The sequence below is a fragment of the Globicephala melas genome, chromosome 5 (assembly GCF_963455315.2).
Source record: "Globicephala melas chromosome 5, mGloMel1.2, whole genome shotgun sequence".
Classification (NCBI taxonomy): Eukaryota; Metazoa; Chordata; class Mammalia; order Artiodactyla; family Delphinidae; genus Globicephala; species Globicephala melas.
In genome coordinates, this window is record NC_083318.1 from 22,479,602 (window position 1) to 22,502,457 (window position 22,856).

General features: G+C 39.4%; 1 protein-coding gene, 1 long non-coding RNA gene and 1 other non-coding gene across 3 annotated transcripts in view; 1 reads left to right on the plus strand and 2 right to left on the minus strand.

Annotated features, from left to right (window-relative positions):
* Positions 1–8,439, plus strand: part of PRSS12 (serine protease 12) — a 69,127-nt gene extending 60,688 nt beyond the window's left edge. The window contains exons 12-13 of the mRNA XM_030863975.3: positions 3,997–4,277; positions 6,027–8,439. Coding sequence (XP_030719835.2) covers positions 3,997–4,277; positions 6,027–6,334 — 589 coding nt within the window. The 3' untranslated portion in view covers positions 6,335–8,439. The remainder of the gene's footprint in view (positions 1–3,996; positions 4,278–6,026) is intronic.
* A 289-nt stretch (positions 8,440–8,728) lies between these two features.
* On the minus strand, positions 8,729–9,876 carry LOC115857182 (uncharacterized). Its single transcript, XR_004041144.3, has 3 exons — positions 9,398–9,876; positions 9,105–9,147; positions 8,729–8,879 (listed from the first exon to the last, which is right to left on the minus strand). It is a non-coding gene; the product is annotated as an uncharacterized lncRNA (long non-coding RNA).
* On the minus strand, positions 9,217–9,347 carry LOC115857378 (small nucleolar RNA SNORA24). Its single transcript, XR_004041244.1, has one exon. It is a non-coding gene; the product is annotated as a small nucleolar RNA SNORA24 (small nucleolar RNA).
* Positions 9,877–22,856: the final 12,980 nt, after the last annotated feature.

Here is a 22,856-nt window from a genome sequence, read left to right on the forward strand (position 1 = left end):
TGTGATGGTGTTGTTATAACGTAGGAATTGGTGAGAGGAGGTCTCATTTCAGTAAGTTCGGGATCAGAGTGTATGTATGTGAACAGAACGTGTCTTCCAAAGAAGTCATTTAACATATATTTATTAAGAGCTTTCTCTGTGCAAACCACTTTGCTTGGTGCTGAGGATACAAAAGTGAGCATGACATAGTCTTTACACTTAAGGAGCCTTTAACTGGGGAGACCTGACATCTTAACAAGTTGTAGAAGCTGTTATAAACGCTCTGACGGTGCTACTGGGAGTGTTCAAAAGAAGGATTGGCTAGCTTTCGGGGAGGGCAGGAAGAGCTTCCAAGGAGATCTTGAGACTTGAAAGATAAAATCAGTTTTTGCCATATTAGGATGAGGGGTGGAGGGAATGATATTGCAAATAGTCTGAATAAAGACAGGTTTGTCAGATGCCTCTTCAAGCGGCCAGAATGACAGGGACACAGACACAAGGACGAGGGTGGTATCAGAGAGGTGGACACGGGCCATTCTTGGATGGGTTTGTCTATCATTTAAGGAATTTGAACTTTACTATGTAGACAGTGAAAGGTATCTATCTGGAAGGGTGTCCAGAAGAGTAGTTATATTATTAGATAGAAACATTGCTCTGGCTGCAATGTGAAGGATGGCTTGAAAAAGTTGAAACTTGAAGCAGCAAGGCCATTTAGCAGACTGCTGTAGTAATCCAGCATGAAGTGACGTGTTAAGGCAAGATTTCCCAAGACTTTAAAACTGGGATATTTAAAAAATAAATTTCCTTGCTGTAGTAATGTCCTGTTTCTTTGTTCACTGGCTGAAGACTCAATTTTTAGATAATGCAGGATGTATTTATATAGCCAGTTTAGATGCAAGGATTATTTTAGCTGTGTCACAGCTCTTTTTCAAAGAATGGAAAATATTGTTGCAATAACTTTTTTTTTTGGTTGAACAGTAATGTAATTATCTTAAATATAATAAGTTGACATATGAAGGGAATGTCTCATAACTCGAGCTTAAGAGTTATAAGCAACACAAGAAACTGCATTAAAGAAAAATTTAAAAATAGGATGCCTACTTTATGCCATAGTATTTCTCTAGACCAGTGTTATCTACTAGATACATAACGTGAGCCACAAATACAAATCATGTATATAAGTTTAAAGTTTCTAGTAGCCACATTAAAAGATTAAAAAACCAAATGGGTGAAATTAACTTCACCCATATGATATATTATATAGCATTATATATGATATATTTCATTTAACTCAGTATATCCAAAATATCATTGCAAAATAGGATATAAAATTGAGATATCTGATAGTCTTATTATCTAGAGAAACAATATATTTTATATTCTTTTTTCATAGTAAATATTTGAAATCTTGTGCATATTTTTGTACTTTTAGCACATCTCATTTTGGACCAACTGCATTTCAAGCGCTTCATTAGCCACATGTGGCTACTGTACTGGACAGTGAAGCTTGAGATAATTTCTTAAATTCCATTCCAAAGATATATGAAACATTTCAGCAGCACTTTCAAGGATGCATTGACAGTTATTCTTGTTAGAAACATAAATCACTTGGGGTTTTGCTTTAAAACCTGAATATATTAATGAGTCATATTGAATTTTTATAATACATTAGTATCAATATACAGAAAGTTGAAGTGAGTTATTTAAATATCTGATTATTCTTCATGACTATTACTTTTTAGAGTTTCAGGATATGAAATAATCCTCAACTTAAAGTTTGAAGTGGAACCCATAAGAAGATAGTCTCTAGGTACAATATATGAAAAGCCTTCTGAACTTTAAAGATATGTGATAATTTAAGGTTGAAAATGGAGAATTTCAAGGAACCACAGGAAATTATTAGTTTCATAGATCACTGGTAGGTGGTTGTATAAGCTAAATCATCTTTGTTGCATTGTTCAGTTTTTTGAGCTGACACAGTTAAGAAAATCACTTTATATATTGCAATGTTGTCAGAGCCCTACTTAGGGCTATAAGAATCTTTGAGCAACTTATAACTTCCAGAAATGTTATAGGAATAAATGAAAGGTTATTTCAAATAGGCAGTCACTAGAAACTTCCAGTGTTTGAATACCACTTCTCTAAATTCACATTCAAGAACAGGCCCCGTTTCCAGTGGAACATATTGAAGTTTTGATTAAAAAAAAAAAAATTAAGGTGAGCTGTTAAATGTTTGTTTTTCCCTTTGAACAGTCAGATGCTAGCGGTCAGTAGGTGGTGAGATGATGAAACCAGAGTTGGAGTTTTGGCAGATCAGGGAAAGAAGGATTGAGAGTTTTTGCAAAAGAGTGATGATGGAATCCAAGCCTTGTAAGAAGTCATAAGCAGAGTGAGAATGACATGAAAAAACTAGTGGGGCCGACGGATTGAAGTCCAGTGGGGGTGAAGAGCTGTGGATGGAGCTGTAAAACTGTAAAGATAGGAGGTACTTAAGTATGAGTAGAGCTGTAAAACTGTCAAGATGAGATGCTTGAAATCAAGACTTCAAAAATGTGTAATATTTGGTGAGTATGAGCTGTAGGTGGGGGGCTGAGATCAAGTAGAGAAAACACTCTCTGCAGGTGAGGAGGTTAGGGAACTAAAAGGGAAAGGTGTTGGGAATTAAGTCATTGAGAATGTTTTAAGTAGCTATAGAGGGGAAGCGAGCAAGGTACTATACTCTTCAGCGAGAAAGAGGAAGTGATCAGGAGGTGGGTTGGATGATGTATTTTAGGTTGGCGGTTCTCAAGTGGGGACAATTTGCACCCTAGGGAATATTTGGAAATATCTGGAGACATTTTTGGCTGTCAAACTGGGGTGTGTGTATGTGAGTGTGCATGCTACTGGCATCTAGTGAATTGAGGCCAGGGATGCTTCTAAACATCCTACAATGCCCAGCACAGCCCCTTGCAACAAATGATTATCTGGTCCCAAATGTCAGTAGTGCTGAGGTTGAGAAACTGCTTTAGGCAGATGTATCAGAATCAAGGTATGCTGGCTGAAAAACAGGCTGAGAACTGTCGATCAAGTAAATATTGTATTTCTATTTTAATTGAATAGTTCCTATGGAAAAGACACATTCATTAAAAATAAACATTCATTCATTCATTCACTAAATCAACAAACATATGCTGCATTCCTACTTAACTGGCATCACTATTCTCAATGTGTAAGATTCATCAGTGAACACAAAGATCCCTGCCCTTGAGTACCTTTTGTTCAAGGTGGGGGGGGGGCAGAGAACAATAAATACAATAAACAGTAAGTTAGATAATTTGTTAGAAAGTAGTGTTTAATAAAAAAGGAAAAGTAAAGCAGATTAAGGATATTGGGAGTGCTGGGGGATGGGAGCACAAGCAAGGGTGGGTTGCAATTTTAGATATCAAGGTAGGTCTTACTGAGGTGATGTCTGAACAAAGATTTAAGAGATGAGAGCATATAACGAATGTATGTTGCCCTGAAGATAGTTTTGGTTTGCATTCAGTTCACAGAAAAGGGGAGTAAAGTGGATTGTGCTAAGTGCTTTGGGGGATACAGAGTTAAATCAGACATAGTTTCTGCCCTCATGGAATTTCATGATGAACTAACAATCTTGGAAATGATAGAAAAATGATGACAGCAAACACAGGATGGTAATTTTGCCCTGTACTCTTTGTTCCTGTTTTGATCCTTTTTCATGGTGGGGAAATGACAGGTTAGTGATTAGTCCTTACTTTCCACATTTGCTCCTTCTCAGAAAACAGATGGTAACCTGGGTTAAATAGTGAAATGAATGAAGAAAAAAAGTGATGACAGTGGGTTTAGAGTGTGAGCCCGAGAGCAGTGGGATCAGAGAAAAGGAAAGGAAGGTTAAACTTATAAAAGGGATTAATGATTTGGAAGAAAGACTTACAAGCATCTCTATTAACCTTCCTGGCTGACAGTTACCAATTTACAACATTTGAAACAAGCCTCCCATTAGCTTTCTCTGCCCCCCAGGTATGGTAACAGCACTAGGAACTATGCTGTTCGGGTTGGGGATTATCATACTCTGGTGCCGGAGGAGTTTGAGGAAGAAATTGGAGTTCAGCAGATTGTGATTCACCGGGAGTATCGACCAGACAGCAGTGACTACGACATCGCCCTGGTTAGATTACGAGGACCAGAAGAACAATGTGCCAGATTCAGCAGCCACGTTTTGCCAGCCTGTTTGCCACTCCGGAGAGAGAGGCCACGGAAAACAGCCTCCAATTGTTACATAACAGGATGGGGAGACACAGGTAACAAATAACCCAAAGAAACAATTAAAATCTGGGCACCTGCTTGTGTCTGGGATTATCCATACGTTTGAGTGTTCAGTGGGTAGCAAAATCTTAAAGGGGGTTCAGGCTTAGTTGTTTGGAAATTCTGCCAAGTGTGAGATGCATGCATGTAATCTGGATTCATACCCTGAGGGTACTGTGGTTCCCATGAGAACTTAGACCCGACTCAGGACTTGGGCCTAGCTGTCTCTATTTTAAAAAGTTTTCCTAATGACTTTGATGTAGCTACCCCAGCAAAGGGCTTTGGTGTTTGATGGTTTCTTTGTCATGGAGCCCTTTATCAAAGTAAATCTTATGCAGAATTCCTAAATGAAGAACAGACAAAAATCAGAGCTGCTGAGGTTCAAGTGGAAGGATCCAGCTCACTTACTTGGGTTTCTCCTTCCACAACCCCCTTCTCATTCTTCCCACCTCCCCATCCCCAAGCAGGATAGTGTTCAGCCTGTGCTCTTCTCAGGCAAACAGCTTTCTGTATTGCCTCACTAGAGTTAACATCAGCTAGTGCTTGCTCAGGATGGTCTTCGAAACATCTAGGTCTCACCTGGATTAGGTGCTCGACTCACAAATGACTGAGTAAGGAGAAATGATTGGGTTGACTGCTCTCCATTAAAAGTAATTAAAACTGAAAACATCAAATAAGTATTTCTACAGGTGATAATTTCAATAAGGTTATATTTAGTAAATATAAGTATTTGTTTTCATTTTATCCCATGCTACATTAAATCTGGGCTTTAAACTTACATTATTTCATAGCAGCAAAATGTAGAACATCTGTAGCAGATACACAATACTGAAAAAGCTCTGCGACCAATCCTGAAATAAACCTTAAAAAGTGGAAACATTTCCTGAATGATAAAATAGAATCAGGTCAGAGTAAATGCCTTCTCACGACGCTATGCTGACCTGAGGCAAACTGAAGGCTGGAGTATAGCTGTTGAAATTATTACTTCATCAGGAAAGGGAATCAATCACCTCCCTTTAGACACTACATCTGAATAGAGATGACAAAGAAAGTAAATTTTACAGAATATTTTATTATGGATGAATCACTCCAGTTGAGTAAATAGGATTGGAGAATAATGTGGAGTTTAGATCCAAGAAAAGGCTATCATGGAGAACCTATCAATTATACATTTTAGCCACTAAATAGAGAATGAGTGGCTTACTAGTAAATAGAATATGTTAACAAGTGGCTAAACTTCAGCCTGTTTCTATGTAAGAATGTTGTTTCTGAATCATCTTTATGAAATACCATGCTTCTCTTGAGGATAGTAATTGCCACCTTATGTGCTTATATAGAATTATTTATAAGTAATCCTCAAGTCAGTGAAGTAGATGAGTCCTAGAGCAGTGGATTTGCTAATACAGAGCCAGCATGAATGCACCCTCAGTGTTTCAATATACAGAATTCAAATTCTAAAGCCTGCACAAATGTGCTTTCTGTAGGTTACCTTTTTCTACTGGGCAAGTCCGTAAGCGTTACTAAAGTATTCTTCAAAAAATGCAGTACTGAGAAACAGAATAGTGAAGGGTTAGAGTACGGGTAAGTGCAAACAATAAAAAAATACCATTTATAGTTATCACTACACTAATGCCACAATAGGGCTTATTTTAATAGGGCTATTAAATGTTCATTAAACTGTTAAATGTAGCTCTTTTCACTACCATCTTTACCTGGCACCTAATTCAATTATTTGGCCTGCATAGGACGAGCCTACTCAAGAACTCTGCAACAAGCAGCCATCCCCTTACTTCCCAAGAGGTTTTGTGAAGACCGTTATAAGGGTCGATTTACAGGAAGGATGCTCTGTGCTGGAAACCTCCATGAACACAAACGTGTGGACAGCTGCCAGGGAGACAGCGGAGGACCACTCATGTGTGAACGGCCAGGAGAGAGCTGGGTTGTATATGGGGTGACCTCCTGGGGATATGGCTGTGGGGTCAAGGATTCCCCTGGTGTTTATACCAAAGTCTCAGCCTTTGTACCTTGGATAAAAAGTGTCACCAAACTGTAATCCTTCATGGAAACCTCAAGAAAATAATATTTAGAGAATCTGTTGGAAACTTTCCAACATTGGCATTTAGCTGAGATGCCAACTAATGGGAACGGAGATCCGTGTTTCTGTGTTTCATGGTAAGAACTGTGCACCCCTTTGCTGCTTGAGAATTTGTGATGTGAACATTTTGGCTACAGATACCTCAGTGTAGTAATGATTATCCTTATTTAGCATTGTTGCCTACCCAAATTAGTTTAATGGACACTAAATTCATTATTCTCATGAGTCTTGTCTCTGCCTGTTTCTCAGCATTCTCCAGAGATTATTGTATATTGATTGTGCAGTCAGGCTGTTTTTACATTTATTTGGATTGAGAACTCCTTTATAACTGAATCAATATGGTATATATTCATATAAAGAGCCTACATTTGACATAAAAAAATAGTCTTTACTATACTCAAAATAAGAGTGGCGAGCTTCCCTGGTGGCGCAGTGGTTTAGAGTCAGCCTGCTGATGCAGGGGACACGGGTTCGTGCCCCGGTCCGGGAAGATCCCACATGCCGCGGAGCGGCTGGGCCCGTGAGCCATGGCCGCTGAGCCTGCGCTCCGCAGCGGGAGAGGCCACAACAGTGAGAGGCCCGCGTACCGCATCCCCCCCCCCCAAAATAAGAGTGGCATTGTTTTCTGTTCATGTAATTTTTTAAGCTCAGACTTTTTTCCTTAGGCTGATAAAAATATCAGACCACATCTTTCTGGCCTTTCATGAGAAAATCGAAGGCCAAAAAAGATAAAGGAATTCTATTATAAACTGACTGGAAAGGAATATCATTGTCACAGTACATTCCTGAATGAAGCCTTTGTACCAAGCACTATGGCAACTAAAGAGAAAAACATTCTAGCTACCTTGTATGTTGTTAGCACACTTCAGCATTCCTGAAAACAAAATAAAGAATGCCTTCAAACTGTTTAATGCACAACCTAATTCAATCTGCTTGATTACTTTTAATCACTTCAAATTTACAGCTTGGTAAAAAAATGTTTTTTCTTCAGCAGCATGCTCTTTTCCAGACCATGATTTAAGAGTGCCACCTACTGCAACCTTCTGGTAACTAACTTAAACCTGCAGACTATCCTGATACAGTCCCATCTAATAAAAATAGACTATTAAAAATGTTTTCCCTGTCTATAGTTTGGGAAAGTCTAAAATAACTGTTATGTTTAATCCATATACCACTTATGTGCTAGGTGGCTATGCACCTCATTGACAATTTATAAAAGGTAAGATTTTATAATATTTCTAGTTTTCAAATGGGTTAACAGGCAGAGGCCAAGATGAGACAGCTGTTGAAAGGTTTTGAATCCAAACTCCAGAACAGGAAGAGTCCCAATGCAGACAAGAGCATCTCCTCCCACCCCTCTAACCCATGGTTCTCCTGTCTAAAGGCAAGTTTTCCCTCCGGCTGTTTCCCAAAGGAGTAAGGGATAGCTGCTTATTATGTATCCTACAGGGCATTCTTGGTAGCAGCACAAAATCTTTGCCCAAATATAAAAGCTAAGCTCTCAGGATACTTGAGTAGACTGCTATCATGAGTCCTCAAAATCCCAGGTAGTAAAAAAAGGTGAAGCGGTGAGTACAAACTATAGGATTAAGAATGCTTAAGTAATCCTCTTAAATGGCTAACTCGCCATGGAGGGACTTCACCCCCATCCCTTTCCCTTCTGTATCATATTGCATCCCTTTTGTAAATTCTGAGCTATGTAAAACAACTGGTGCTAACCTGAAAGTGCTTTATAGTTTACTATTTTGCAGAACTGCAGTGCAGTTCAAGTAGAATAGCATTAAAACGTTTTCTAAACACTCATGACTTTGATAAAGGAAAAACCTGCAATGCAGGTGAGAAAATTTATCTTCCTGAAAGTTTCACACGGGCCATCCTTGTAACTGAACTACAGCGCTGATGCAAACATTTATATTGGCTTTTTAACTAGACCAGAGGCTGGCAAACTTAAAGAACAGATAGTTAACAGATGGCCTGCAGTTTGCTCAACCTTGAGGTAGAATGCTTGGTTCATAAAATATGCATTTATTATAGCTTAATTTTTTTTCTTGTTAAATGTTAAGTGTGAGTTTTAAAGATGCACGTGTTCAGTGCACATCTGTGTAAATAAAGTGCATAGCTTTTCACCGTGCAGTTTCCTTAATCTTCTGTGTGGTATTAAATGACCCTGCTCTCTTCCTCAGGGGTAAACTGGTTTTTATGTATAACAGTTTTCCCCAAAAAACACCTTACACAACAATACTAATTCATGTTACTTCCACTCGAGCTCCCAACAGTGGAACAGGAGGTAGCCTGTTCACTACTTGTAGTTACCTTTGCACTTATTAGTCATTCAGTCAAGGAATGCTGACATCTGTACAAATCGAGCATTTTATTGATATAGCAAGGAAGCACTTCTTTATTCTCCATTTAAATACCATACTTGAGAGTTAAAATCACATTTGGCAGTGTACTTCAGGATGCTAACAAGACTTCACCCATATCGCTTTGGATTTCTTGACTTCTGCAAGAGAAGAAAACCAGCTTTATAAAACTCTAATTTGTGTACTTACCTCATGGTGCTGAGTCTTAGCAGCTGCTTCAGTTACTTTCTATTCAGTTGGCCATTTACTCTTTTAAATTACAAAATGCCAGCAAAATATGCAATTTTGGCCTTCCAAATCCTTAGCACTAAGGGTTTCAGATTCAGAAATAAATAAATATATATATATATAAAATAGGAACGTACCTTGTTGTTTTCCATCATCCACTGGAACAATTAGCTCAGCTTCCTAAAAACATTTGAACAGTAGTTAGATGTCTGCCCAATAACCCAGTACCCTCCAGATTTTTAAAGTGAAGAATGTTACTTGTGCAAGTCAGAATCTGATACCAATTAGATGGTGACAGCTTTGCCAATAAACAAGAATATGCTCTTCCATGGCTAGGAAGGGAGACTGCCACAGCTGACAGGTCCCAAAGATACATGGAGATTCATAATCCCAGAAAAGACCAGCAAGGACAACTACAGATACTACTCACCACCTGGATCAAACTGGCGGGTTATCAGGATGCGGTGTTATTATTTCATAGTGTCGGAGTAGATTCAAGATGGCCACATGACACCAACAGCAGAACTAATGACCTTAACCGGAGTCATCAGCTGCATTTAACCTTTGCCGGAAGGCCCACGGCCCACGGGCGCTAGTTTTCCGACTCAGCGCCCCCGGCTGAACGTGGCTGCCCCGCAAATCAATGAACATTTAAGCCCACTCAGGAGTTTGAACCTAAAGGTTTTCCAAGCTGACGTCGATCTACTTCTACAAGACTGTTGCATCTCCTGCATTTTAAACTTGGCCAAAAGTTCTGTCTTAAGTATTTTAGCGCACGAAACACAACGCAGTACTTCCACCTAAACTCGACGCTTCCCGGATGTAAAAGGCCGAATCCTTCGCCACACGCTCTCTTATAGAGCGGGTGACGCTATTCCGGGGAAAAGCCTCGAGGGGCGGGGCCTACGCGCTTTCTCCCCGCCCCGCCCTCCCAGCTCCGCTGAGGTTCCACCCCATACGTTGGCCACCGCCTTTCTTTTTTTTTTGCGGTACGCGGGCCTCTCACTGTTGTGGCCTCTCCCGTTGCGGAGCACAGGCTCCGGACGCGCAGGCTCAGCGGCCATGGCTCACAGGCCCAGCCGCTCCGCGGCATGTGGGATCTTCTCGGGCCGGGGCACGAACCCGCGTCTCCTGCATCCGCAGGCGGACTCCCAACCACTGCGCCACCAGAAGGGCCCTGGCCACCGCTTTCTTGATGGCCCTCCCCTTCCTCAGCTTCTCCACCCCGCCTCGCCCCCGCGCTAAATCTGGGCTGCTCACGTGGCCTCCGAGTCTGACGCGTGCGCATTCAGAGCTGCCAAAAGTTCTCGCGAAATCAGGAAATCTTGCTGGACTCGCGCGTCCGCTGAGTGAAGAAGGCGGAAGGGCTGTTTTGTTAGGAGAGTTACTTTACAAGTCACCCTTGTTACCAAAGCACCAGGTTCGATAGTTCTCTGCTTAACCTTTCTGTTGGTTGATTTTCATGGAATTAGCTGATTTTTTTTTTTTTGGTCTCTCTGCTAAAAAACTCCGTATTTTCCCGTGTTCCGCCGACATTGCTGTTCCTGAAGCGCAGGTGTCAGTGGTCTGCAATCAGTTTTTGTTTTGTTTTGGGGGAGCCTTATCTCTTAGGAGTATTTGCACTCTACTGAAAGCCTTTCCAAACGATTTTGTAAACACAAGATTAGGAAAAGGAAAGGGTATTAGACCGGATGAGCGTGCGGGAGACCCTTTTACATGCGTGTGTGAACGTTTCCCGTGTTGCCTTCGGAGCCAGGGTTTGTGGTCCACAATCTAGCCGCTCCAGAAAGTCTGTTGACTCTTGCAAGTGGACACCTGGGTCTTAACTTCCCTGCTGTACGTTTCTTTGGGGATGCAGCTAAAAATATGGTAGGTCTATTTATTGAAAAGGGGAATTACAGACGTTTAGGAATACTTTTAGTCCTAGATATGTGCTTGTTAAATGCCATTTAAATTTATTTTCTATTTTCCCTTTTAATTTTCCTCCGGTATGAGACAAAAAGGTGGATCGAGGTGAAGCTTTTACTTAGTAGTGGACCATTTGGGTCACTGTGTTGCAGCAGTTGCTGTCAGGGATAATGTTATCTAGCGATCTGGTGAATAAAGTGCTACAAGAGAGATCTGTGAAGCTTCATGAAATCACTACATACTCTTCTAAGGGAAAGAATTTAGGGCAAAAATTTGTTATGGTTAGGGTTGGAATGGACAAGTTTATAGGGCATAAAATTTGAAAGAACTAAAGTTGTTTTGTTTTGTTTTTTGTGGTACGCGGGCTTCCCTGTTGTGGCTTCTCCTGTTGCGGAACACAGGCTCCGGACGCGCAGGCTTAGCAGCCATGGCTTACGGGCCCAGCCGTTCCGCGGCATGTGGGATCTTCCCGGACCGGGGCACGAACCTGCGTCCCCTGCATCGGCAGGCGAACTCACAACCACTGCGCCACCAGGGAAGCCCTAAAGTTGTTTTTAAGGCTCACTTTTTCCTTTCTTCACCTTAACTTTACTCTCTTCATGATACTAGTGAATGGAAAGAACTACACAATAATAAGGTTTAAATAACATCACAGTGGGAAATTTTGCCAAATTAGATTTGATTTAGAAACTCTAACAGCATGTGTTGTTTTGCTAGGCCTGGTCTAGCAAAATACCACAGACAGGATGTCTTAAACAACAGTAATTTATTTTCTCATAATTTTGGAGACTAGAAGTCTGAGATCAAGGTGTCCACAGGTGTGTTTCTTCAGAGACCTCTGCTTGACCTGTAGATGGGCCTGTTTCTTCACATCCTCTTCTCTCTGTGCCTATCTATAACTTAATATCTTCTTATAAGGACACCGGTTATATTGGGTTAGGGCCTGTTCTAATGACCTCTTTTAACCTGAATTATTTTTTTAAAGACCTTATCTCCAAATATAGTCATATTCTGAGGTACTGGGGGGCGGTTAGGACTTAAGCATAGTGAATTTCGGGAGGACTCAATATAGCCCCTAACACCATTCACTTACGCTAACCTAGTAAGATTTAGTGAAGATCTTAAAATGAATGTTTGTGTTGGGTTAAAGTGCTAAAACACTGGATGAATGAGAGAGAGGGAGAGAGAGAGAACCCTCATATTTTGTTTATGCTCTTTTCTCCATCTTGAATGTCTTTCCATCTATTTCCCATCTATTTTCTTTTTTCTTCCTGTAGTTGACATAACGTTAGATTAGTTTCAGGTGTACAACATAATGATCTGATATTTGTATATATTGTGAAATGATCACCACAGTAAGTCTAGTTAACCTCCATCCTCATACATAGTTACAACATTTTTTTTTTTCCTGCGGTGAGAACTTTTAAGATTTACTCTCTTAGTAACTTTCAAATGTACAATACACTATTATTAACTATAGTCACTATGTTGTAGTGACTCCAGGAGTTACTTATTTTATAACTTGGAGTTTATATTATGAGTCTATGGGTGGTGGCGGTGGTGGTTGTTTTTTTGATTCCACATATACGTGAGATCATACAGTGTTTGTCTTTCTCTGTCCAATGTATTGCATTTAGCATAATACCCTCAAGATCCATCCATGTTGTCACAAATGACAAGATTTCATTCTTTTTTATGGCATAATAGTATTCCTTTGTGTGTGTGTGTGTACCACATCTTCTTTTTTTATTCATCCATCAGTGGACACTTAGGTTGTTTCCATATCTTGGCTGTTAAAAATAACCCTTCAGTGAACATGGGGGTGCATATATCTTTTTGAGTTAGTGTTTTGTTTTCTTTGAGTAAATACCAAGGAGTGGAATTGCTGGATCACCCTCTAGTTCTACTTTTAATTTTTTTGAAGAACCCTCATACTGTTCTCCATAGTGGCTACACACCAATTACATTCCCACCAACAGTGCATGAGGGTTCCCTTTTCTCCACATTCTTACCAACACTTGTTATTCCTTGTCTTTTTGATAATAGCCATACTAACATGTGTGAGGTGATATCTCATTATATTTTTGATATACATTTCCTGATGACTAGTGACATTGAGCATCCTTTCAAGTGCCTCTTGGCTGTTTGCATGTCTTTGGAAAAATGTCTATTTAGATCTTCTGCCCTTTTTTTTTTTTTGCAGTATGCAGGCCTCTCACTGTTGTGGCCTCTCCCGTTGTGGAGCACAGGCTCAGGACGCGCAGGCTCAGCGGCCATGGCTTACGGGCCTAGCCACTCTGCGGCATGTGGGATCTTCCCGGACTGGGACATGAACCCGTGTCCCCTGCATTGGCAGGCAGACTCTCAACCACTGCACCACCAGGGAAGCCCCTGCCCATTTTTTTTTTTTAATGGATTGTTTGTTTTTGCTATTGAGTTGTATGAGTTTTTATATATTTTGGATATTAGCTCCTTAGCAGGATATATGATTTGCAAATACTTTCTCCCATTCAGTAGGCTGCCTTTTCATTTTGTTGATGGTTTCCTTTGCTGTGCCAAAACTTGTTAGTTTGTTGTAGCCCCACTTGTTTATTTTTGCTTTTATTGCCTGTAGTTTTGGGGTCAGTTTCAAAAAATCATCTCCAAGGGACTTCCTTGGTGGTCTAGTGGTTAAAACTATGTGTTTCCAATGCAGGGGGCATGTGTTCAACCCCTGGTCAGGGAACTAAGTTCCCACATGCTGTATGGCACTGAAAAAAAAAAAATCATCACCAATGTCAATGATGTCAAGGAGCTTACCACCTATGTTTTCTCCTAGGAGTTTTATGGTTTCAGGTCTTACATTCAAGTCTTTAATCCATTGTGAGTTCATTTTTGTATATGGTGTAAGATAGTGGCCTATTTTTAATCTTTTGCATGTGGTTTTCCAGTTTTCCCACCACCATTTATTGAAGAGACTGTCCTTTCCCTATTGTATATTCTTGGCTCCTGTGTCATAAATTAACTCATTGTATATGTGTGGGTTTATTTCTGGGATCTCTATTCTGTTCTATTGATCTATGTGTCTCTTTCTGTGCCAACACTATGCTCTTTTGATCACTAGAGCTTTGTAGTATAGTTTGAAATCAGGGAGCATGATGCCTTCAGCTTTGTTCATCTTTCTCAAGATTGCTCTGGCTATTTGGGGTCTTTTGTGATTTCATACAAATTTTAGGTTTGTTGTTCTATTTCTGTGAAAAATGCCATTGGAATTTTGGTAAGAATTTCATTGAATCTGTAGATTGCTTTGCATAGTATGGATGTTATAACAGTATTCTTCCAATCCATGAGCATGGATAATCTTTCCATTTGTTTGTGTCTTCAGTTTCTTTCATCAGTGTATTACAGTTTTCAGTGTACAGGTCTTTCACCTCCTTGTTGAATTTATTCCTAGGTATTTTATTCTTTTTAATGCAATTGTAAATGGGATTGTTTTCTTAATTTCTTTTTCCAATAGTTTGTTATTAACGTATAGAAATGTAACAGATTTTTGTATATTGATTTTGTATTCTGCAACTTTACTGAATTCATTTATTAGTTCTAACAATTTTTTGGAGGAATCTTTGGGTTTTCTGTATATTAAATCATGTCATCTAAAATAGTGACAGTTTTGCTTCTCTCCAATTTGGATACCTTTTATTTCTTTTTCTTGCCTAATTGCTCTGACTAGGACTTCAAATACTATGTTGAACAAAAGTGGTGAGAGTGGGCATCCTTGTCTTGTTCCTGATATTAGATGAAAAGTTTTTAGCTTTTCACTGTATGATATTAGGTATGGGATTGATATATATGGCTTTTATTATATTGAGGTACATTCCCTCTATACCCACTTTTTTGGGATTTTTAAAATCATAAATGGTTGTTGAATTTCCATCTGTCAAAATTATACTCAGCTTTAAATACCTTGCTTAAATATCTCTTGTTCTATGAAACTTTTCATAACTCCAACTGAATTTGATTTTTCCCTTTTTGTGACTTAACTAGCATTATAGTACTTAACTAGCATTTTTCTTGTTGTATATTTTCTCCACTATATTATAAACTCCTCATGATGCAGGTCAGTTTCTAACCATTATTTGAAGTGCCTAGCAGAGTGATTCACATTAAATGGGCACTAAATTGCATTAGCAAATGCTTTGAGGTACTCAGTATGTATTTCAGGAACTGAGTAAATTTTATATTTATTTTAAAAAGTCACTTCTCTCCAGGAGATAAAGTTTAATCCCCCTTTCCTACCCCAACACCATCTTGAGTATGGGCTGTGCTTAGTGACTTGCTTTCAAAGGGTAGGGTAAGGCAAGAGGGGGAAAGCATAACTTTACAGTAGAGAAGTCTAGCAAATACTACCTAAGCCAGGTAATCAATATCAACATCAGTGGTAAGTCATATTGATAGTGTGTACCCTGATAAGATGTGATGAGAAGAACACTTCACCCCCTTCTGTGTTATTCTTATGCAAAGCCCTAACCCCAGTCTACTCAGGAGAAAAACATCAGACAAAATCAAATTGGTGGACCTTCTACTAATTCCCTAAACTGTACTCAAACTGTTGTGGTCATGAAAAACAAAGTTTGTGAAACTGTCACACCAGAGGAGATGAGACATAATGACTAAGTGTAATGTTGTATCCTGGCTGGGATCCTCAAGCAGAAAAAGGACATTAATGGAAAACTGATGAAATTTGAATGAAGTGTGGAATTTAGTTAATAGTAATGTGCCAGTGTTGGTTTCTTAGTTGTGACAGATGTACACGGTATTATAAGATGTTAACAATAGGGGAGGTTGGATGACAGGTGTCTGGGAACTCCCTGTACCATTTTTGTAACTTTTCTGTAAATCTGACACTATTTAAAAATAAAAGTTTAATAAAAGTCATAACTTTCTAGTGTGTTTTCATTTTAACAAGTGGTGCTTTAGTGATGGTTTTTGTCTACTGTTAGTGTGAAATTTGTGGCTAAGGTGGCCATATTTCTAAATTTGGTGGGATTCCGAGATCATACCTAATGGATTTAGCCACTGTTCAAGCCAAATCTTTGAGGCTTAGAGTGAGTTCTCAGGAGAGATAATGTGGTAATAGATAGAAGGATTAAAAATTGATTGTAAATAAAGGTTAGTTTAAGGATTTTAAAGGTAGACTGTGAGGTGAAGCTGTTAGACTGATAAAACGATGGCTGGAAAATATTTCAATTCTGCATTTGATACATGAACTGAAACCGTTCATTATAGAATACTCATTCTTCAACTATACTACTTCTCCCTTTTTCCTTTTAGGGTTTTAGGTTAGAAACTATGGTAATCATCAGGGAAACAAAAGTAGCGTAACTGCACATCTCTCATATGACTGTTGAGATAAGTGGGAGGAAATATAGTTAGGAAATTGCCTGTGGGCTTACTTTCATCTTAAAACACTTTGGGAACTTAAACTTGCAGTTGGTGTGTACTAGCAATGTGGTACTACTGGGAACAAAATTGTAATAGAAGTATAGTGTCTAGACAAGAGGAGATGAGAGTACTCCCCTATCTGTAGTGGATTTTTTTTTTCAGTTCTGAACACTTTTTTCATTTGTTAAATATTTACACGACTCCAGCAAATGTTTGTTGAGCAGACATGGCTCTTGCCTCAAAAATACAATGGAATTAAATAACTTACAGTCAGTGATATCACAATTTTTCCAAATTTTTCAAAGCTCAAAGCCTAGGAACTATCTTTGATTTCATTCTATCCTTAGTGTTCAATTTTAGTGTGTTTCTATATCATTCAATGTATTTGCTATCTATTGCTGTGTATCAAATTAGCCTAAAGCATGGTGGATTAAGACAGTAAGCATTTATCATCTTGTACAATTTCTGCAGATCAGGAATCCAAGAGCAGCTAAGCTGTGTTAGTGTATCTCTTGAGGTTGCATTCAGGATGTTGCCTGGGACTGTAGGATCCTCTTCCAAGGTGGCTCACTCCTGAGCTTGGCAAGCTAATGCTAATAGTTGGCAGGAGGCCTCAACTCCTCAGCATGTGGATCTCCATAGGTCTGCTTGAGTGTCCTCAAGTTATAGCAGTTTGGTTTTCCCCAAAGTGAGTGATCCAAGAGACAGTCCTAATGTTTTTCTCAGACCTAGTCTGAGAAGTTACATGCCATCACTTGTTAGAAATGAGTTATTAACTTCAGCTCACACAAAAAGGGAGGGAAATTAAGCTCCATCTCTTAAAGAGGGGAATGTAAATATTTGTCGACACCAGTTAAAACTGCCACAATCAGAATGGGTGAGGTTGTGTTGCAGTTACAAACAATCCAAAGTCTTTGTGGCTTAAAACCACAAAGGTTTGTTTCTTGTAATGCTCTTGGCCATTTAGAGACTCAGACTAATGAAACCCTCACCATTTGTAATATTTCTAGGCAACATGAAGGGAGAAGGGAAGGTAGAGAATCACACTTGTTATTCAAGTCTTCCATTTTGAAGTGGCTCTTGTCATGTTTCTTCATATTTCTGGGACTAAAGCAAGTTTCATGGCCATGCATAACTTCAGAAAGGTGGGGAAATGGAACCCTACTATGTGTTTAGGAGGAGAATCAGAAATCAATAAATAGCACTAATGATTTCTACAGTTGCCATGTTATAACCTTTTAACAATTATTTTTATATTTACCTTTTCCTTTTCTCTATTGTCATACTAGTAACCTAAGACAACATGTGTGATTTGTATCCCTACTTTTCTGATTCTCCCTTTCCAATCAACTGAGTATATTCCTGGAAGATAAATTTCCTGAAATAGCATTTTCTCCAGGTTAGTCACTTGCTACAGAAATGATAATGGCTTCCCCAGGTCAGATTCCTAATCCCTGGACAACATACAGTGTATGTTACACTTAGCATGCTCATCTCGATTTTTTTCATGCTATTTCATAGTGTAGACTGTATTTCCTTCCTATCCATCCATTAAGACACATTCCAGTTTTTAATTTTTACAGGAACCTTTCTTCTAGAACATCGATTAGTCTTTTCCTTTTCTTGCCACCCTTAATATTTATTCTTAGTGCCTTATGTCTTAAAAAGTTGTACTATGTACCAGGCCCTGTTCTAGGTGCTGGGGCAAGAGCAGTAAACAAAACAGACACTATTTTTTACTCACAGAGCTTCTGTTTTAATGGAAGAAAACACACATAAATGGATATCAGAGTTCTATCAGAGGAGCAGAACTACTAGCAAAAGGTCAAATCACAATTGTCAAGTGGAGGAAGCAAGGAAAACTGGCAAGGATGAACTGGAACCCGTGAGAATGGATTGGAATCTGCTCTGACTTCTCCCTGGTTCCCAGGGTTCAACTTTGATGATGGAGGTGATCTGCAGGAGGGGCTAGTCCTTTGTCACAGACTCAAGAGTTGCTGAGATTGGAAGAGAAGATCTGGCAGGCGTTGAAGGTTTGGACCTGACTGCTACCCAACACCTACCAGATGTGTTGGCAGAAGAGGTGACAACGTGCACGATCTGCAACACTGCCTCGTGCCCTGCACTGGCCTTCCTCGTGTAAAAGTGTAGGACTTCTGTTCACTTCCACCTACCAGATCTCAGGCAGAATGTCTCTGTGGTCTATGCTTCTTGGAACTCTTCAGGGAAGGAAGTGGAAATGCAGTACTAGCTTAGCTAAGTTGACAAAATAGAAACCAACCACAATAACTAAATTATATGGTACGTTAAAGTCAGTTAAGTGCTGTGGAGAAAAATAAAGAAGGGGATGAGGAGTGTTTGGGGGGTAGGAATTGTAATATTAAAAAGATGTCACTGAGAAGGTGACATGAGGTCAAAGACTTGAAGGTGAGGGAGTGAAACATGCTGATATGTGGGAGAATGTTCTATGCAACCAGTGCTTCCTGAGTGGCACCAGACCTGTGTGGTAGCCAGCATTTTACAAGGCTCTTAATGATCCCCACCTCGTGTCACTCCCTCCGTTATGCAATCTCCTTCCCTGGAGTGGCAAAGGGATGAGATGTCACTTCTGGGGTTAGGTTATAAAAGACTCTGATCTGTGTCTTGCTCCCATTCTTTCTCTTGCCTTTTTGGATTGCTTGCTTTGATGAAGCAAGCTCCTATGCTGGAGAGGCCTGTGTTGGCAAAGAACAGAGAGTGGCCTCTGGCCAACGTCCATTAAAGGAACTGGGGCTGTCAGACCAAAAGGCCACTGAATCCTGTCAACGGCCAGGTGAGTGAGCTTGGAAGTGAATCTTTAACAAGCCGAGCCTTGAGATGATTACAGCCCCAGCTGTTGATTGCAGTTCTGTCAGAGACGCTGAAGCAGAGAATCCAGCTAAGCTCTACCTGGATTCCTGACCTACAGAAAGTGTGTGAGATACGGTTGTTTTAAGTCAGTAAATTTGGGGATAATTTGTTATTCAGCAATCAATAACTCATATACTTGATGTAGTCAAGGAGCAGAAATGAGACCAGTTTGGCTGGAGTGGGGTAAGCAAATAGGAAGTGAAGTTAGAAAGGTAATAGGCTACCTAGGGCCTTATAAGTCATCGTATGGTTTTTAGGTTTTATTTTGTTTGTTTGAGTAACCTCGGTAACTGCTGGAGAGTTTTGTGTAGAGGAATGACATGATATGACTTTGGACTTACATGTTCTTTCTTGAAGCTCTACTGAGAAGAGAGACAGAACAGTGGTGGGGAATAGGGTTGGAGCAGGTACACCAGTTAAGCTAGTGCAATAATACAATGAGAGAACAGTGTTGGCTTAGTGGTACCAGTGGAGTAAATAAACGATTCAACTCTGAACAGATTTTTACAGTAGAACTGATAGTATTTGAGGACAGATTGGACATAGGATATAAGAGGAAGGGCGAAGGGGTATGAGAAAAATGACTTCAAGCTTTTTTGATTATTTGCTGAGATGGAGATGACTAAGGAGTAGCAGCTTTGGTGGGAGGAGCACTCAGGAAGATAGTTTTGTCTGTGTTAAGTTTGAGATGCCTTTTAGACATCCAAGTAGAATTGTTGAGTGGGGAGATCACTATATGCACATGTTCTGGGGAAAGGTCTGGGCTGGAGAAACAAATGTGGGAGCTGTCATGGTGGTGCTTAAAGCCCTGAGATTGGATGCTAATACCAAGGGACAAAGTATAGATAGAAAATAGGATCAAAGACTGAACCCTTGGGCAGGTCCACAGGAAAAATACCGGGAACCAGCCAAGGGGACTGAGAAGTGAGGTAACGAGAAGTGTGGTATCCTGAAAGGCAAGAAGAAAGCTTTTCAAATAAGAGGGAATGATCAGCTGTTCATGGTACAAGTAAGATGGGAGTTGAGAAATGACTATTGGATTTGCTGTGTGGAGGTCATTTGGGACCTTGTTAAGAATAATTTCAGACAGAAACAGACTCACAGACACAGAGAACAGGCTTACGGTTGCCAAGGGGGAGCGGGGCAGTGGAGGGATGGATTGGGAATTGGGATTAGAAGATGCAAACTACAAACTATTATAAATAGAATGGATAAACAACAGGTCATACTGTATAGCACAGGGAGCTATATTCAATACCCTGTGATAAACCATAATGGAAAAGAATGTGAAAAAGAAAAAAATATATATATGTAACTGACCACTTTGCTGTACACCAGAAACTAACACAGCATTGTAGATCAACTATACTTCAATAAAATAAATTTTAAAAAAAAGAATAGTTTCAGAGAGAATGGAAGGGGCAGAGTTGGTGACAATGGATTTAGATGACTCATCTGAGGAGTTTTACTATAAAGGGGATGAGGAATGGGGCAGTACCTCAGAGCAATGTAGGATCAAGGGTGGGTTATTTCTTGAGCATGGGAGAATGTAAAGTGTTTTTGTATTGATGGGAAATATCCAGTAGAAATGAAAAAATTGATTATACAGGAGAGAGTTAGTAAATTTCTTGGTTGATGAGGTGGGATCTTGTGCACAAAGTAGGAGTTAGTCTAAATGGTAGTTCAAGCAATTTTTCATCCACTGAAGCAGGAGTAGCAGGGTACAGATACTGGTAAGTGAATGATGTGCTGGTGTGAGCTTTTGAAGAGTCTCTTCTATTAATTTCTTCCCTTTTTTCAGAGTAATAGAAAGCAAAGTCATCAACTGAGAGTGAGGATGAGGGAGGGAGTGTTGGATAGTTGAGGAGAGAGGAGGAGATATAATTAGGAGAGAGTGTGAATAGACTAGGAAATGTAGTAGGATTCCCGGGCCACTTTAGGGGTCCACTTCATTTCTTGTAATGAATTTAAATTGATTTAAATTTAAAAAAGTCACGATTGTATATTTTCTCCACACCAAGCTCAGCTGCATAGGTGTAGGTGTAAAGCTGACAGAGAGTTGGAAATAACTAAGGTTGGGGTTTGCCAAGAAAGTAAACAAAGTGACAAAAGGGAGAGGGAACATATGAATGGGAGAGATTATGCTGATTTGCCATGGAATTTAAGCTAGATGAAGAGGGATGATAACACAGGAGCAGAGTGAGGGACACTGAAAATGTAAGTAGGACTAATGAGCTTTGAGGTGATGGTGAGTCAAATTTTAGAGCTGGGGTACTATTAAGTAAATGACTTCATGAAATGTCTATAACTCATATTGGGAGATTAGCAAGAAACCTGCTGAGCCTTTTATGGTTTAGCATGACAAACTGGAGTCGCCAGGTGTTCAGTGATCTTAAATTGGCCTCCATTACCTCAAGAGTGATTGCTTGCCTTTGTTGTAGAACTGTGCTTGTTGGTGAGATGTTGCATTCATGTTTCACTAAATATTTAACATCTCAAAACTTGACTTTCAAAAAAAAAAAACAAAAAACTTGACTTTCTTTTTTCCCTTCTCAGACGATTTGCGATCGTTGGTCTTTGGTTTAATCTGTTTTCTTTTTCTTTTCTTTTTTTTAAAAATTAATTAATTAATTTATTTTTGGCTGTGTTGGGTCTTCGTTTCTGTGCGAGGGCTTTCTCTAGTTGCGGCAAGCGGGGGCCACTCTTCATCGCGGCGCGCGGGCCTCTCACTATCGCGTCCCCTCTTGTTGCGGAGCACAGGCTCCAGACGCGCAGGCTCAGTAATTGTGGCTCACGGGCCTAGTTGCTCCGCGGCATGTGGGATCTTCCCAGACCAGGACTCAAACCTGTGTCCCCTGCATTGGCAGGCAGATTCTCAACCACTGCGCCACCAGAGAAGCCCCTAATCTGTTTCCTAATAAGGGCTTAAAAAAAATTTTTTTTTGGCTTGCATGCCTTTATGCAAGAGATTATTTAATATATAATATAGAAATATAGTACATTAAAATGAAAGATCTTATTACTGTTTTATAGTATTTATAAGCTAATATTTGTAAAATATCTAATGCTTTTATATTGGACATATTAACATAAGCTGAAAATGATCACTTGCTAAAATTCTCTTTACTTGTTTTTCTTTATTTCCCCCTATAATATACTTTATAGGTCTTCCATGATGTCAGACATTTACTCTAGTGCACTAAATATTATTAATACCTGTACCACTGAAAAGATAAGCTTATGTGTATGCAAAACTTAATGGAATGAAAATGACAAGCATCCAATTTTTATGAGTCCACGAGGTGGCGCTGTTACCCTGTTATATAAGCCTGTGTTTAACCCTAGATTTTATTTTACATTTCAAAATTTTTATTTATTTTATATTGGAGTATAGTTGATTAACAATGTTGTGTTATTTTCAGGTGTACAGCAAAGTGATTCAGTTATGCATATACATACATCTATTGACATATACACGCTACTATATTTAAAATAGATAACCAACAAGGACCCACTGTATAGCATTGGGAACTCTACTCAATATTATTTAGTAACCTAGATGGGAAAAGAATTTGAAACCCTAGGTTTAAAATGAAATACATTCATTTATTATTGTACGTGAGTGTATAAATGAATGTGTGAATAATAACATGAAAAATTCAGGATATATA